Source organism: Falco cherrug, chromosome 15, assembly GCF_023634085.1.
Source record: "Falco cherrug isolate bFalChe1 chromosome 15, bFalChe1.pri, whole genome shotgun sequence".
NCBI classification, from domain to species: domain Eukaryota; kingdom Metazoa; phylum Chordata; class Aves; order Falconiformes; family Falconidae; genus Falco; species Falco cherrug.
Window position 1 is genome coordinate 20,900,759 of NC_073711.1, and position 18,997 is coordinate 20,919,755.

Sequence of the window (18,997 nt, forward strand, 5' to 3'; positions counted from 1 at the left end):
TATCAGCATCTGCTCTACTAGAAGGGATGGACCCAGCCCTACCACACTGCAAACTCTCCTCAAGTCTCTGCTCCAGTCCTGCCCCTCTCCCACAGGTGTCTGAAACACCACCTGGGAGCAGAGCGTGCTCTGTGCAGAAAGCCTCTGCTAAGCCGGCAGGTCACTGAGCAGGGGCAGCCACAGGCAGGAAACAGATTGTTTTACATACAAATTCTGTGTGCCAAAACTGTCAGAACCACAGCAAATTATATGCAAGTGAGATCATAAATAACCAAATTATGACTCAGCCAGTAGACAACAGGTTAAAATCCTTGCAACTTTTATTCCAGTCCATTATCCACCCACGTGGAAGTCTGGAAGAAAAAACTTTATTCTGTGAGAAGTGTTAAAACCTACTCTCTTCTTAGTTCAGCCAAAAGGAAAGAATCCAATTGCAGAAGTACTGAAGGCAACCAGAGCAAAGCAGTTGGTAATTAAACGTAAATAGGTATAAAGCTAATGGAGACGACATATCCCCAGTACTCCAAGTTTTACAACAGCTCAAATCCCCATTGAGTTTACAAGTGGCTCTTTTGGCACCTTTTGGTACTCAGCAATTCCCCCAACTTTTACAGTGTTTTTTCTTTATGAACAAGATAAAACTACTTAAAACCTTCAGGAGCTCTGATTCCTGAGTGACAAGACTACAGAGATCATCAGCATGGAGCTGCCCTGCTGTGGGCTGGCGGCAGAGTGGCTTCATCTGTGGGGACCCATCTTGTCCAGGGCCCTCAGTGACTCTGCAACACTCTGGAAATGTGCATTTTCTCCCGCCTACAAGCTGCTCGCTAAACTCCCTTTCAGCTGCTTGAGGCACACTGTCTGTGACTTTTGGTGCTGGGTCACACAGAGGTTTTCACAAGCGGCTCCCAAGGTCAGAAAAGCGGCCACCCTGGGCCTCGGCTGACCGACAGCCTCCCAGGACCAACCTTCTCATGCGACGCTCCGCGTATTGAATAAAGTGGGCTGTATCCCAGTCATCACCTCAGGCTCCAAACAAATTACAACGGTCAAGAAATCTAACTTTTTTTTTTTCTGTGATACTCAAAATATCTGTGAGACACAGAATGTGTTTATGATACTATTTTACTGTCCATACCCAGCAGACTGCATCCTAAAATATGTCCCAATTTAAAGCAATATGGCTGTCTGCACAATTTGATGTCCTATTTGCACATTTGTGTCCTATTTGCAACACAGTCAGCGTGGGAAAGTAATATGGAATAATCTGGACTTCTGAGAAGAAATTATCAATGCAAGGTGGTTCTTGTGCTTTCCTGTCTATCAGTAATAACATAAATACCACCAAATCAATGAAATTCCTGCGCTGAGAACACAACAGAGCTACTGAAAAACCCCTCATTTACAAACTGCTCCTAAGAGTGAAAACACAGCTCTTGATCCCTGCCACATATATGAACAGTACATGAAGCTGCACTAGCTCAACCGTGGCACCTGGCTCTAGCAAAATGCTTTATTAACTACTTCAGTTAAGCTTACTGTGATTATTGCTTAAGAAAAGTTCATTTCCACTTCCACAATAATAAAAGTTATCGGTTCACTGTGAAGTCCTCATGACACTTGTCGTAGGAAAAATTAAAGATCTTAACTTTATTACTCCCCTGAACACCAAGACTCGCTGAGGCACTTAGTTGCAGTGCAACAGGTTCTGCAAGCAGACTAATCTGCAAGATCAAGACAGAAGTCACTGTATTCCTTATCAATAATTTTTTTAACCCTGCTTTCCCTGTAAGATGTTCTATGACTTTATATCCTGCTAAACACTTCACTAAGTGTGGTTATTATGAAGATACAATATATTTAGACTGGACTTTGACCGTAATCCTACAACTGTTAAGTCTGTTGAATATTTAAACAATTACTTTTATGAATATATTCTGTTAATATAGCTTTACTACCAAAATAAACTTCCTTTTAGCACACAGCAATTAATAAAAAAATAAAACACTCATCAGGATAGCACAAGATTTAATTTAAACTCTTATTAATAAATTAATGAAGTGAAATAAAATACTATGCATTAAATTATGTTTAGGGCTTGTTTATAATGCCACATATTTTCATGCTAGTTTTTTCAAATTATGATGCTGAATGCAGATTATTAAAGTACGATCCACTGTGGCAATGCGGACTTATCTGCTTTTCAAGTGTTTCTTCTATAATTTGTACAAGCATTTCTGTATTTTCCCAGCATATATTAACGATGTTACAATACAATACACATTAGCCACGCTGTTCATATCCCATGAGAACTAAAATACACATGCATTTGAAAGGAAGTAATGCATGCTACAGGGCTCTCTGAGACAATAGTTCATTTTCTCAGGTTTTTTTCTTTTATTAAAATAACATGTTTAATGGAATTTCCTGTAAGGAAATTACAATTAATAAAGAACTAAATTAAAAATCCATTAGATTTCAGTCACTGCAGATACAAAACAGAGTTTTCATGAACACTCAAAAAATCCAATAATGTAACCTCTGGTAAAGCTTGAAAAAGCCCTGAAGGACAAGGCAGTTAGATCAATATTAGTTTATTTTAACTGCTGTGCAGTATGAAGAGATGAGGCTGATCATCTGATGGATTTTATTACCTGTTGGAGAGATAAGTCCTGGTGATAAGAGGCCTGGAACTCCATGGGGCAGAAGACGTGCATTTTCTTGTATTGCAACTCCTAGCGAACGCTTGGGGGGTCTTCCTGGTCGTGAGCTGATGAAATAAGAGGATAAATGAAAACGTATTTTCTTTTTGAAATATCTGCTTTCTACACATGGTATTGATTTGTATAAAATATACGAACCATCAGTGATACACAAAAAATACATTAGAAATTCTTGCCTAGGAAAAAAAGAAAAATAAGTTGATTAAACATATCAGAATTGTATAGGTTTCAAATGAACTAACAATGAACTGCCAAACAGCACCTATGGTTACACAGTCATGAGCTTGAAGTCACATAAATTAATAGAAAGGTGTGGTTTTTTTAATCTGTACCACAAGACCAGAAAGAAAGCAATCCATATTTCTAGCCCTATTATACCCTTACTTCACTAAATAGCATCTTCCTTTAATATTACTGTCTGTAAAATGGAGCTCAAGAAATTCACGTGCATGGGTAATTCACATGTAAAGTCTTGAAAATGCAACTAGATGCATTACTCTGCTCACAAGCCACGGTTTATGGTTGTGAATTAACGATGCAATGATAGGGATGCCAGAGCTATTCAGACTGTGTGTGCTAGAATTTATTAGCTCAGCCCCCATGCTGGACGAGTACAGCCACGTTGCTTCCAGACACTGCTATGAACCAGCTCAGGGCTGACTGGGCAGCACAGCCTGGCTAACCAGACCGTTTCATAGAAGGCACTTCCACTTGTACCTCTACTATTCATACAGCAGCCAAGCTTTTCCACTATGCAGGGCTTCCACGACCTTACAGGTGGCTGGTGGAGAGGGGTCACAGCAGTAACTGCTCCAAAATCTATGCCACACACCTGCACCACAGAAAACTAAAAGTTGTGCTGCCTAAAGAAGTTAAAACTTTGAATACAACACAGTCTTAAATCTTGCCTTCCAAATCATGGATGATAACTGCCTACTTCTGAAGATGCAGCAATAATTTAACACTAAGCTTTCTTAAACAGACTACTTATCTTTATGGATTGACTGGTGGTTTTAATTATTACAGGCAGGTTAAACCAAGAATGTTAGCCCAACCTGTCAAAAATCTCACCGTCCCTTGACCAGTTTGTCAATTACAATTGCAGTTTCTAATACAAAATGTTGCAGGTCTGCTTACAGACCTGTTATATTTAACTATTGTTTTCAACTACCATATTTATGCCTTACATCAGAGTGCATACATATAATCATCCTATACAGCTGCCATCATAATACAGAGATTTACAGACCAAAGCACCATTTGAATGAACTCTTTCCCCCCAAGCCAGCTAATAAAAATGCAACCTCCTTATGTTTGGAAAAGTACTGCTGCTTCTCCTTGGTCAAAACAAATTTTATTCCATTGAATAATACAGCTTTTGACAAAACATAGCAAAACACTGCACAAAATAACTAAAATGTAACAAGGAATGAGATTTGAATACAAAGCATTTCCAAAATTACTTCTAATTCACAAAGAAATGTAAGTTAAACTTCACTCTATCAACTTACAGTGGCAAAGCCCTCCATCAATGTAAGACAAACTCTGTGATTAAATGGAGACAATTTCTAGCAACACTACACAAAGGTACCATTAACCTGTTCATTTCTCACAGTGTGCTAGTGTTATTTTGTATTACTGTACATCAAAGTAGCACAAATCATTTTGTTGGTTTATTATTTTATCTCTATAAAACTATTCCCCCCTCTTTTTAGTTCCAGGTTTGTCCATTTTGAGTTTCATTTTATTCAGTACTTTTCCCATTCTTCTTTTTTATGCTTTGTTTATCATACTATGATGGCTATGTGGAAAGGCTTCTACAAGACCCTAGACTCACTAGGTTATAATCAAGTAAGCCTAAAGTAAGAGTGATGGAGCTTCACAGGAAGTTACATGCACACACCATTCTTTACTAAAATCATCTGCTGCAATCATCCACTGCACAAGAATATTTTCTAACAGACAGTATTAGGCTGGTACATGAGAGTTTTAAACAAAAAAGAATCGTTGCTCTTTTGATTTACAGAAACCTGTGCTTATACATATGCACGTGCAAGCGCTTAGCTAGCACTCACAATGAAAAAAAAAATTACAAACCCCCTAAAATTAGCAGCTTTCTGCAGCAGGAGAACCGAATCAACGAAACTACAAAACATTCTCTTCTCAAGCTCAAATACTAACAAATCTTTTGCATAAAACTCCATATGTAGATATTAATCTAAGAACAACATTAACAAAATAAACAGTTTTAAAAGATTTTATGAAGAAACATTTTATTTATGATTTTTCATAAACAGTTTTTAGAAGAAGAGAAGGAGAGACAGTGGAGTTTCGTTCCTTGTTACGCAATTTTTGCACCGACAGCACTTTAAGTCAATGACCCTGTTGACCGAGTAGACAACACATAGCCCACAGGTTCACCAGATCAGCTCTTGCGGTGTTTCACAGCACATACTACAGCAGAAGTGAAACTCTCCGATCTGTGGTTACGCAATGACCTGTACAGAATGCCCAGGGTTAGAAGAGTTTTAGGAGATGATGAAAGAAGCTCATACCAAAACTCACTCAGCCCCCTTTCAGAGCCCCACTGACTGCGTTTATATCCTGCCTACTTACACAAGTAACACAAGCACCACTGAGAAAACACAGCACTGTTCTCTCTGGGGTTTGGTGTCTTTGGGATTGTGGTCCTTTTGGAGAAGGGGTTTAATAGTCTCTGAAGAAAAAAAAATAATGCATACTTCTAACATATTCATGCCCTTTTAGTGAGTATTATTATAAAGCTTTAACCACAAGGGGCCAAATACTGGTCTTACATAGCTGTAGGCATAACAGTTTGAATGGAATTGCTCCCAGCTGAACCCATTCAAAATAGATCAAGGTCCACTGTCGCCAATTTAATGTTAGCTTTGAAATGAAAAAAAAAAAGGCTGGATGCTACTTATAGCTGTCTGACTTTCACTCATGCAACACCTGTGAGAAGGAACCATTTGGGTCTTTAACACCATGCCCTGTAATTGGCCTGTGAACACCTTCAATGCTGTATGCCTGGTTCTGAACCAAGGAAATGAAGCAAGAGCCAAACCCAGCACCCTGAGATGCTGCCGCTGAGTCTGCAGGCAGGTACTTCACACTTTCAGCTGGACTGCCTGGATATGACCAGCAACCATTATCACCCATCACGAACCAAGGTACTGTGCTTGGAAGAACACCAGAACTCACAGAAAGCACCTCAGTAGCATATCTGAATCCCAATGCTTCTGGTCTCGTTTTTGCTAGAAACAGATTTTCTGGCATTTTTGGTTAAATGTGAAACCAGAAATTTCAGAGAGACAGGACATAAATGTTTGCTCTAAATCTTATTTAAAAATAAGATACATACAAGAGAAACAAAACCAGCAGCAGATTCAAAATTTTTCTAGGATTTACTTTATGCTGTAGATACGCTCCTGTCAGAACTAGGGCTGACATCACCAAGCAATGAAATCACACTGGTCTATCTCAATACTCTCTACCTAGCACGCTTCCTGTCATCTTACAAAGTCCAGAATTTCAACAAATGGCACGTTTACTATTTAGAACATATCTAATCTTCGTAATTCAGGGGAAACTGCTAATACATACCTTGAGCATGAATTGTAAGGCAAGGAGAATTATTTGGGGAGAGTAAGACATTATTTGTGATTATGTAAGTAGTAGCATATAAATACTAAAGGCATTAGCATATAAAAATTAACTTTATTAAATGATATTTCTCCTAATCTTTTGTCACACTGCTCTTTTATTGCATTTTCTTCTTCACCTTTATTTAATTCAAGAAAGTTATATATTCAAGAAGTCTAGAGCAAAGGAAGCATAAACAGGAACAATCAGCCTCAAAGAAGTTTAAATGTATTTCTTTGAGATTCTAAAACCTCTACAAAAACTTTGTGTTTGTTATCAATAGGTCTTTGTGAATGGAAAATGACTCAATTCTAAATTAGATGTTACTTTAGTGAGAAACTACTGGTTGATAGATTATCACTGAAAAACATTTAAAAGTACAAAAGTTAGTCACAAGCAAAGACCATGGAGTCTAAAACACAAGTGCAATGTTGTTTTTCATTAATAAATTTAGTAATTTTATTCTTTTTACTAAATAAATGCAAATAAATTGGCCAGCTCAAAGTCTACGCTGGTTAAATTCTATTAGCATCTCTCAAAAACAAAAACAAAAGCAAAAAGCCCTTGGGCCATCAATTACTTGAAAGTGAAGATGACTGGAAGTTTTGCGGTTTCACCTGTATTTACACAAAGGTTCTACAGCCATCCTTGTCATCCTTCTCCACCACACCCCTGCCAAATCACTAACTCTGAAAGAGAAAAATTAACTAATCTGCATGTTGTTCACTTTTGTATTTTGTTTGGAATTAAATTTGTCAGAGACTAAATTAAGTTTTAAGCAGTGTATTTATTTGACAGTTAAAATTTATATAGAAAAATGGTGAGAAATCGCACATTAATGTCTGTTTTTCCTTTATTTTCCACTCCTGTTGAGGGTTAATTTTATTATTTTCCTCTCAATGTTTTATATACTCCCTAGACATCCGAAGGATTTTTAATTTGAATCAAAACATATAATAAAGCTATTTTTGTGATTTTGTTAAAATTACTGATCAGCTCCATCTTTTGTAACTCTATTTTACACTTATTATAGACAACTATATTTCATAAAATCCACAAATTCATCAACACTTTGTGAAATGTAATTAATCAGTGGAAACATACAGCACATCACTGTTGATGTATGATAGCGCTCTACTTTTGTGCTTTTAAATATAGAAGATTTACTAGAATCAGAAGTGAATTTGCATATTAATCAAGACAAATAAACATGTGGTGATTTAACTAGGAAACTGTTATTTGGATGACAATTTAATCAGCACAGGTTGAAAGGTCCATCACTGCAGCATCCTGTTTCTGCTAAAATATTGATTGCGTTACTGATTTCAGTAATGCTTTATTTTACAGGGCACAAATAACCATGTAATTACTCTTTAATTGAATGGTAATTGCTTGCTGGCAATTATTTGTTAAGTTTTGGAGTTTAATTACTAGGTTATTTGTGTTTTGTGAAATAAAATGTTATGTATTAGTAGCCCGAAACATTTTCTGTATGAATGGTCTGTCAAAACTAGAAAAGTAAGTTATGATGGTATGAGTTTGACAAATAACACTATAACACTAAAACTATTATTTAAAGGATCAGATGAATCTTTGAATGCTTTCTCTTTACAAAATTAACATTAGATGTAACATTTGTAAGATAAATGGAGGAATACTGTGCCACAGAAGCGTGATTTCCTCTGGGGTCTAGTCCACCATTTAGCATAATTTATCCTGATGTTTTGCTTTTCATTCACTGGGCTTCTTTGGGAGGAACTGAAATAGTATCCTATCCTCTTGAGAGCAAAGAATAAACGAAGTAGAAATATATTTCAACAGTACTTCATATTTCTGCAACTGAAGTGGATTACCACCAGCACATTATCTTAGCAGCCTATAAACTTTGTAGACTTGGCAGTTAGCTAGATAACAAGGGAAAGCATTATGTTTTGCAGTGTCAATGAGATATGACACATTTTGTGATATGTTTATTCCAAGTTGTGATAGATGAGGTACCCAGTACTTTGATCGTTAAGATTTGAATTTTACTTCTACACTTTTCATTTTTGTCATCAACTATTTATGAATTGGCAGTAGGCAGTCTAGCAAGGACTGCTGATTTTGTTTTTTCAAGATATCCAGTTAATAAATTAATTATTGATTCCACAAGGCTTGAGCTATTTGGTATAAAAATATGCTAGACTTGTGATTTAGGAAGCTCTCATATGTATTACAGATTTCTTCAATAGCAACATATTTTATCAGGCTTAAAGGAGAAATACAGAAGTTCTATGTGACATGCTGCATAAATTGCTCTGGTAAATAGTGGCAGTAACTGGTGCAAGTACTCAGAAGTAAAAAACCCAAAAGCATATCAACAACAAAAGCCCACAATCTCAGTTGCTTTCCTGAAACTAGAACAGCAATCACAAATTAAAATTTTGCTGTCCTCAAAGATCATGAAGTACCTCCTAGTGATTGAGAAAGATACTCTTTGAAGCTTTTACCAATAAATGTAGTATCAGTGAATTGCATTAAAATTATTTCCTATTATCCTAAGGTTTTTAGTTTTAGCATGGATTTGAAATAATCTCCTTGCTCTGGCATTTATTACAACATTTCAAAAATGCCAATGGTAGTTAAACTCTACTTGACCTTTCAGTGTTTAAGAAGAGAAGCAAACCCTGACCTCGCAGCAACCTGATTCTGTCTCCTCTCAGTGCTGGCAAACTGATCACTTGTCTAACTATTGCAGGACACTGGATCGCCAGCCACATCAAAGGCAACAAGAGCCAATTCAGCAGCAGGAAAAAAGTCATCCATGCAAAATGGGCAATTAACATTAATCATACATGAAGTTGTTTGAGCTGATAACTAGATCCTGGTCCCTATGGCAACTCTCATAAAACAGTGCCCATGCTGGCATGAGGAGAGCCACAGCTCATCTTCCACAGGCTCGGTGTGGTCCCTTCTCACTTAACCAGACAGAAGGACATTGTGGAAAAAAGCTCTGACATTCCAAAACAGAATCTTCCCACTCAGTCCTCCAGGGTTTTTCAGTAAGGAAGGTCCCCAACATCACCCTGAGTGAAAACGTCAGTGGAAGTTTGTTCCTAAAGCATCACAGATCTGAACTTTCTTCTGTCATCATGAATTGGTGTTATTGTTAGAGAAAGAGACTCCTTAATACCACTGAATTGTTCAGTCAGGACTAAAGTGCAATATCACATCTTTATTTATATTTATTTATTAATAAGAATGGAAAGTAGTACATGATTACTGTGTTCTTCCTGAAAATCATGGATTAGTAGAAGTCAATAAAGACCAAAATAACATCACATATACTTCCCTTATCAAGCAGTACGTTGGTTAGTTCAGACACACACCCACCCCACACAAGCTGTGTATGCAGCAGTGACAAGCGACAATTGCACCAGCTGACCCCCCCCCCCCCATATGGCCACTCTTTCCCTTTTCACCGCAGTCTCCAGGTGTCCCAGCTCACAGCCCACAGATGGTTTCACATGCACAGACGTCTGAACTGGGTACCGCTTCAAACTCCGAACAGGTAAAACAGGCTGCCCCAGGCAGCTCTGCTACATCTTCCCAACCTGAAGGAATCTCTCCCTTCCAGGCCAGGAGCACTTCTAGCACCTATGATCTCCATTCCTTTCAGTTTTCAAGAGTGACGCGGAAGAATTGGAAGCACAATTCACCAAGCCTGTCACCAAGGTCCACATACAGTACTCTCCTGAAATTACCGCCATAAGGTTTGGTCCTTGGGGTGAAGGTGTCTTAGCCACAGCTTACACAACCTCCAACTTTTTTTTTCTTCATTTTCATACCAGTCCTGTTCCCATCCCACTCAGTTCACTTCATCCAATCCACCTCTTCTGCATTTGACCACTGTCCAGCTTTCTGAGTATTTCTAATTTTCTGCTCTTAACCCACCTATCACATCACTTCTGTCCTTCAGACTCTAGCTACCATTAACTGCTTCCCTCCCATCCTCTGTTTTCTTCCAGATTCCCAGTTATCCTCTGCTTCTGGTCTCATCTCTACATTTAAAGGGAGCTCCTCACCCCACTGAGACCAGGTGCAGTGCTAACTACTAATACTATGAATAATAAGAAGAGGGGATGCTGAGCAACGATCAAGTATGTGAGCTGAGACAGCCACCTGCCAAATGCTTTCTGCCTCCTCCTCCACCTCCCTCCCCCGGGAACGGTGTGAGGTGGTGGACATGACAAGGCAAGGTGGTCTCTGAACAGCCCTGCCTGCCCCGGTCCCAGGGGCTGGGAGGACAGGCAGGTGGTGTTGAGGGCACTCAGCACAGCACCAGCAGAGGCTAAAATGCTCCCCCAGGTCTTCACATTCTGGACTTATTGCCATAATCACCTTTTAGCAATAGCCCAAGTCATGTCACTCATACAGATAACTGCCTGAGAATACAACACAGCAGAAATAAACCAAACCACCACACACACAGCTGGATATTGGTTTTTGCTAAATACACCAGTTCCATAGTTACCCCAATGCTTTATAGCAATGTATATGACAGAAGCTGTCAGTCACACTGAATCAGAGTGTGAGGCAACAACAAAATTCAAGAGCAGCAGCATTTGGGCTATCAGCATTGTCGGGTTCACCCACAGAATCATAAAGCTGAAATAGGCCTCCAAAGATCACCGGCTCTCTCTTACCTCTGCCCCAAGGCAGGATCACGCACACTCAAATCATTCCTGACAAACAGTAGTCTGGCCTGCCTCTGGAAATGGTCGGTGCTGGAGATTTCACAACACCCCTAGGCAAATCCACACCAATGCTTAGGCTAGCGGTCCGAGCAGGGAAGGTTTGTTGGGGAAACGGGGGCTGACATCAAACCTAGTTCTCTGTTTAATTTAAACAAGGCACCTTTTGCCACCTACTCAGCAGACATGGAAACCATTTTATATTTTCCTGCTTTACAGACATTGTATTTTTTGAGAACTTGTCATATTCTGCCTTTGTGAAGTACTCATACATACAGATGGAACTTAAAGACATAGTGTTTATATCCATGATCTTCAGACTCCTTGAACATGTGCTACAAACAGCAAAGGTACATACCTTATCCCTAGATTACAGGTAGAAATAGCGTAACTTGAGACTCTTTAGTTTTTTTTCTTACACCACCTATGTCCTTACTGAACTGAAATCTATTTAAGACAAGCTTTCCATTTTGTCAAGATCATTTTGCATCCTAATGCCATTCTCCAACGTGTGTGAAATAGCACACACACCTTGGTGCTGTCTTTAAGTTTAATAAGCATTTTATTTTATTTTTTTTTCCCATCAACCAAGCCATTGTTGAAGTCCCTGAACCAAACTGAAAGCAGCCCCTACACCTAGGACATGCTTCCAGTTTGATCTGAACTAACAGTAACCACCGTCCCAGCATAGTTTTCCAGCATGTTTGTTTCTAAACTTGCACTTTCTCATTTGCTTAAGAGAAAGTCATGCAACACTTTTTAACAAAGAGGCTGCTCCCAAAATTTCTGCAAATATAGCATTTTACAAATTGCACAGGACTTACGGACAACCTTGCTGGCAGTACTGCAAGTCAGGCGAGCCAAATCCCTTTACCCTGCATGTTCCTCAATTGGCCACCTGAAGATCTTCTGGGGAGCAGAGAAACTCTCTATTCTATCACTCTCTAAATTACACCTGTGTATTTATTTTCTAGATGACAGCTATGTCTGGTACATCCTGGGAGCGCTGGCTCCCCTGGTAAGCCAGAGAAAGCCACCTGCCTGGCGAGAGGAGATGAAATGTGTTGTGCTTTATTCTCCCTTTTCTAGCCCACAGGAAATTCTTTGTTTCCACGTTTGCCACCAAGTCCAAATACATCTGCAATTATTGATACCAGTGTTGACATCTTCCTGATAAAGATTCATTAAATTTTTTATTTGTCAAAGAAAGAAATGCGATGGAACAGACAATTTAAGGGCTGACAACTCACCTGACAGAAAGTATAACTGTGAAGCTATTTTATACTTCATTTACTTGACCTAGTTACAGTACTTCTAAGCCCAAATGTTCATAAATCATGACCCTGAAATCATAAGGATAAATAAAATTCTTATGTTTAAAGCTCCATTTTGCACATTTTTATTTGGCTTTTAATTGTGTAATCCTTAAGTTTCTAAAAATCACACTTCCAAGCTTTTCTTCTCAGAAAGGGCCAGGAGAGACTGCAAAGAGCGGCATTGGGTTTTTTCCTCAAAGTTTCATAGTTGAAAGCTGAGGTTCTCTAATTAGTTGATATGTAAGTTTAGAAAAGTTTGAAAAAAAAAAATAATAATGTCCAAGCACTAAGAATTGAGAAGTGCAAAAGTCTCCTCTTGCAGTAATTGTGCTTGCTTTTAACTGTGCAAAAAAGTAATACAACATTTAAACGAGCTTTCTATAAATTTCTTAAAACAGATATATTAAAAAGCACTGCTAGAGTACTATATTAAAAATCTAAGATTGTGAAAGAGTCAATACCAGATAATATTCTTTGTAAAACTATGCCATACATAAGACACGTGTCTTACAGATTTATCCTGACTAAGGTCTACAGGATCATTTGATTATTTATTTAAAATGAGTTTGGGTCTATGGTCAGAAGAGTTACCTGAACTGCTACTATTCGTATGTTACTATAGTCTAGTTGCAAGAGAGAAGAAGTGATTGGCTCTTACTTAAGAAAGGCATTTCAAAGTAAGTTTCCAACCAAAAAAAGAATTTTTGGTTCATTGAGATCTAAAACTTAAATAACTCTTTCTGAATTACTTATGACTGTGCCTGCCAATAAAAAAGGACCTCAACATTCCTGCTGTTAATTTTTTCCTGTCGACTAACACTTGTCACAGGAAAAAGGGGAATAAATCACTGAATTTCAGAATTGTGGTGATTCACAGCTGCAGACAAGATGAAAGGCCTACATATGTAACACACTGTACCAGCTCAATTTAAGGGTATGTCAGTAATGAAACTGAAAGCTGACTACAGCACATAATATGTATACACACACAAATTCAGTATAACTATATTAAATACTAACTGTAGCAGCAAAGATGCAGTGGCACAGTTGATAAATGCATAATAAAATAAAATGCAGTTCATTTAGCAACTTGAGATCATACCCAGTGGGACAAAGTTCCTGCTGCTGTGTCTTTACTACTATTGTTACCCACTCTACCTAGATTAAACCTCTCAGGAAGGGGCCTGTTGGTGCTGGAATCACGCCACTAACCACATACCCAAAACAACAAATCTAAATTACAGATTTGTTGTCAAAACAATGCTCACCCAAGATGTCCAACTAAACCAAATGTGAAAGTGCCAGAGATATTGCCAAGTATATAATGAGCCTTGCTAACCTTGGCTCAGCTACCCAGGTAGTCCTACTTGGATTTTGAATCCAGTGAAAACTGTGAACCACTGGAGATTACAGGCAGTATTGTTATGCAATTTGCATCCTGGTTATTCTTTCATTTCCTAAAATATCTGACTATACAGTATGTAGAAGAAAGCCACTGAAGATGTTTTTAGGATTATTTCACCTGTATGTGAAAGCTCAGCATTGATGTAAATAAATGACAAGGTGGGCACTGTGGTCAGAATGGGAACAAACACAGCTCCACTCTGAACAGCCTACAGCTGATGTTAGCAAAGACACAGACAGAATAGGCTTTACACGGGCAAGCCCTTAACGGCTTGCCTTCCTCAAAAAGCCACAGAAAGCGTCAATAATTCTCTTTCAGTAAGCCTCAATCCAGCATATGGACAACCGCACGGGACCACACAGGTCTCTGTTACCTGCCGCTACTCACTGCATGTCTGTTCAGAGCCTGATGGGCTTGCATCCCTGACTGACAGCTCAATTTCTGGGCTGTCAGCAGGCTCTACCCCAGGCTGCAGAATATCACTCAGCCCAGCCATCACTCCTTGAAGATGTGGGTCCCAAAACCAGGACTGCGAGACTGAATCATGGACTGTCTCGTGGCAAAAGGAACATGTAAGCACTTCATGGTGACAGTGAACGGCCTAAATCTTACCTACAAAGGAAACACATGAATGAAAAAGTGACCTGTATAAAATCTTCAGGGCTTGTCTCAAAGACAAAAAATAGTATTGAACTAAAAACTGGATGAGAAAGGGCAGGATGTGACTCCCTTTCACTAATGTAGTTGAACATCACATATATTGCAGCATACAGTCCAACCTAGTGCAAAGATACGCCATTACACCGAGGAGCTATAAATCTGCTTTCATCTGAGTTAATTTAGCACCAAACTTTTCAAGCCTATTTTATAGTTTCCACATACATACTTTTACAAATATTTGCATGGATACTTTCCAAGCAGGGAATCACTATCTATTACAAAGAATTATATTAGATCCTTACAAGTTTTACTTTTGACCTGTATCTGAATTCAATGCCAATTTAGAGGAACATTATTACAAAGAACGGGTTTTGAAATACTGCTGTTTTCCACTGAGCTGTATCTCAATAAGATTCAATTCAATGAAACGTGTAAAAAATGTGACTGTTTAAGCCTATTATCTATGGACAGAAGCCTAATACAAGACTTGATGTATTTACAGCACTGAGTATCATATAACCCACATGAGATGATAGCTAATTCCATAACAGTGGTGTATTGTACTGTGGCAGTACAATATTGTCATAGCAATTCAACTTTGATGCAACAGGAAACTATTCTTGCTTTAAGTGGTTTTAATCTCTGCATTACAAGTTTCAGTGTTTTCAAAATTTTGCAAAGACTCCTCAAAGTTTTAAAATAGCAAGTCACCTTTTAAAGAATAATAAATCAAAGAACATAGAAACAGTTCTCTGTATCACCCTTTGCACCTATATCCATGTTGAAAGGAAGAATTGTTCACAGCAGTCAAAAGGAGCCCCTATGATTAGGTGACTGTAACCCTCAGAAGTAAACATCTGAGGGTTAACCTTCACAACGCGGAAAATACCCTTTCAGTTAGCTGGTGGTCCTGCAACAGTATGAAGTTAAACAGGCGGTATAAGTAAGTAGCTACACTGCTTCACCTTTTTACCTTTCCAGATTTTGTGACTGTTAGTGTTTGATCTGCTAGCTACGGAGACAGACAAGGTTATTTCTACTGCAAACATACAAAGGGAGAAGGATTTGTAAACAACAAAACACAAACCTTTAAGACCACGAAATACAAAAAGGGCAGAAGCAAAAGTTCACATTACATTTCTCTTTAAAATCTTCCTGTTATTATAAGATGAATGGAACCGTACACTGAGCACATTTGAATGTCCCTGCTTACCCTAGCCCCACCTGACAGTAAACCCCCCCCCGGGCACAAGGGGAAATCCCTGACCAGGATGACCTGAGAACCACCAAAACACTGCCAACTGGCGTCCTTCCTTTCTCTGAGGACACTAAACGCCATTCCTTCAGCTCGAGGTTACACTAGTCACAGCTTCTGGAAATACAAGTATGTAGCAAGGACTCCAAGGGGCAACTACCAAATACCTGTGTGCGTTTGAGGAGCCATCTCGACCACAGCGGGGATGCTGTCACTGCCTGCTCTTCCTCTTGCCCTTCATGTGTCCTCAAGTGACATTTTGGTAGACATCTCTGTGGCACTAAGCACCAATACCAATGTAAGTCCAGTCTTGAATCTTCCCTCTTTTTTTTAGCCGTTATTTTAGCCATGATTCTGTTTTGGGGGGACTTGAAAGGACTCCTCTCCTGAGAGCTAAAAAAAATGTTCCTTGCTGAGTGTGTAATGCTGATTCAGGCTCACATGTTCAAAGATAATAGCATAGTTTTGGGAGAGCCATATCATTTTCATTTTAAAGGCCTTAAGTGATGGATTATCCGCTGTATTCTTCCCCCCCCCCCCCCCCAATAATTGATCATGCAGTATTTATTTTTTTTACTAGTTTAAAAAAAAAATAAATATAAAATCCAACCTTCACTGCTGGTATTGTCAAGCCTCTGTTTTGAGCCACAGGGTATTTTCTTACCTTTTTACACCCCTCTGAAAAGTACATTCAACAGGAACTTTCTCCATATGCATGGAGTTACAGACTGAACAAATAACACCTTCATATTTTTGGCAGCAAATCAAAAGATAATGCTTCTGAGGCCTCACTCTGTACTGGGCGCAGGTGCCCAGGTGTCGGTGTCGGCCCCCTGAGAGGCCAGGGCGCCACAGACGGGGCCAGCCCCACTGGGCCCAGCCAGGCCCTGGCCAAGATGGCCACCGCCGTGTGGCAGCGCGAGCCCCCATCCTTGCCCTGTCCCACCACAGGCCGTGCTGCTGGGCACCGCAAGGCGGGCTTCAGCAAATACCCAAAGGCTATCACTTCAGTGCAAGGCCATTAGAAAGACTTAATTTTAACTATAAACGCAGAAAAGCAAACAAACCGACCATGTTTTCTATGATCTTATTTTTTTTCAAAAGCTTTCTTCTAGAAAGACGAAATTTTTTGTATGAAGATAAATGCTAAACAGTGAATTCTGCGGCTGGCCCAACAACTATTCACATCACTTTTCCTGGCAGTGACTTAAAAATGATCATCAAGGTATGTGATACTACCTCTGCTGGTACTAGGGATATTCAAACGCACGACACTGAAATAAATACATTAAAAAAAAAAACAACAACCAAAAAAACCCCCAAAAAAACCCACTCGAAAGAAAATAATTTGATTCCTTTTTTAAAAACTTTCATGTGAGTGAATTAATTTAAAATAAGTACCCATAATTAATTTTTCCAGACAGAAAAGTTAGTAATACTACCACGAAGGAGTAAATGCCTCAGCACCACGGGATAAAAGGACAGCTTTTGTAAGGAGCAGCAGGGTACTTAAGAAGTGCTGTGATGGTGGTTGGTGGGTACCACCTTCACAAGTTGCCCAAACTCAGACTCTGACTTTAGTAACAGGCTTAGGAACACCCCCTAAAGCCCAAAAAACAGTTCTTGAAGTTAAAACCTCTCCAAAAGAGATCAGGGATCTTACCTTCAACATAATTTTGAATCTGCCCAAACCCTGATTAAAACAACATGCTAATAAATTTAGTTTGCATCCGAGGCAAAATCTTGGTGCATTTGTACCATAAGTCAATGCTGCCACATAACTCTTGCAAAAGGTGAGAATTTTCTTGAAGAACACTGCATCAGGACTGTCGCTACTACATAGAGCTTCATGGGTCAGCACAGGCAGCTGAGGCTGGAGAAGAGGCAGCAGAGGAGTACCTTGATACACAAGAAATTTATGGTTGAATTTTTCTCCATTATCTCAGTATAAAACCAGAGTAGTAATTTCAACTATGTTAAAAAAGCATTACCCTTCAGTAATGCTAGAAATATGCCATATTTTGCACACACATATGCACGCACGCAGACACAGAAATACTACCTGATTAAAACTCTTGGTAACAGCAGATGATTGAAATGCTCATGTAAACAAACCACACTGCACTCTGATTCTGAATGTGGCCAATCTCAGAGCTGATTGTATGAGAGAGTAAGTTTCAACTAGAAACTGTAACTCAGCTGGCTACCAGAAACATGGATTCAAAAAGGACACCATGACATCCAATTCTTCTCCAGCCTCTCCCCGCTGCACTCTGTGAGCAGCAGGTATCATTCCTTCCCCTAAGAGATTACCGCATCGCTCTTTCCCTTCTTGGTAAAAATCCCTGTGCTCCTCCAGTAACATTTACCCTTTCCCTCCCAAGTGGTCTAACAGATACGTATCTAATCCAAGCAAGAATAATTACTCTCAACTCCTACTGAGCTTCAAATACTACTTGGGTTTTTTATACATATCTTGAAGAAGTAGTTTTCTGACCAAAAGCTACACTCACAAACCTTTCTCACCACAGTTACAACTTGTTTGCCACTGACAAACAAACACAATGCCATTTTGTAAATGCATTTTTTTTAATCATCTAGACTGTCACATACATTGAGGACAAACTAGGAGGAGCCAACTACAGAAAAAGCCAGAATCAGTTCAGGACACTGAGAAGTGGCAGGAGTTATCCACAGGTTTGGGGATTTCCTGAAATAAAGTATTTCCTAGAGCAGATACAATGGTTTATCAGACAAGCCATACCTGCTGTTGATTTTTTTAAGAGATCCCCCTTCGGACTGAAAGGTTTGACTCTCCCAGAAAGTACATGGTATGTGTTAACTTAGGAGCATCCACTTCTGCTTCCCTCAGTTTGAACAATCGACACTTAACTTGGCGTCAAGAAGACAGAGAAAATGTAAGATATGTGCTGGTCTGTGCAAGGGATTGTGTTAAGTACAATCCTGCTCCTACTATAGGCAAATACAGCCTTGCCACCAACTTCAATAGAATTGCAACCATACGTCACATTCACAATTCACTGCTCCTCACTAAAGACGGTTTTTTAAAAGCTGTTGAAAAAGACTAAAAGAATTCAAGTAAAAGAGTGTTTGTAACCAGATTTCCTGGAGATAAATGAAAGACATACATTTCCATGGCTTCCAGCCTACTACATTTTGCAAGCATAAATATTTACCTAGGACTAGGAGGTGGGGAAATCAGGAAGCAAAATCACCATCTA

The 18,997-nt window shown here is 39.1% G+C and overlaps 1 protein-coding gene across 4 annotated transcripts in view; it reads right to left on the reverse strand.

Moving 5' to 3' along the window:
• The window catches only part of DACH2 (dachshund family transcription factor 2), a 310,897-nt gene that overhangs the window by 148,548 nt on the left and 143,352 nt on the right, over positions 1-18,997 (reverse strand). For all 4 annotated transcript variants that reach the window (XM_055727704.1, XM_055727702.1, XM_055727701.1 and 1 more), the window contains exon 2: positions 2,655-2,770. In XM_055727704.1, coding sequence (XP_055583679.1) covers positions 2,655-2,770 — 116 coding nt within the window. The remainder of the gene's footprint in view (positions 1-2,654; positions 2,771-18,997) is intronic.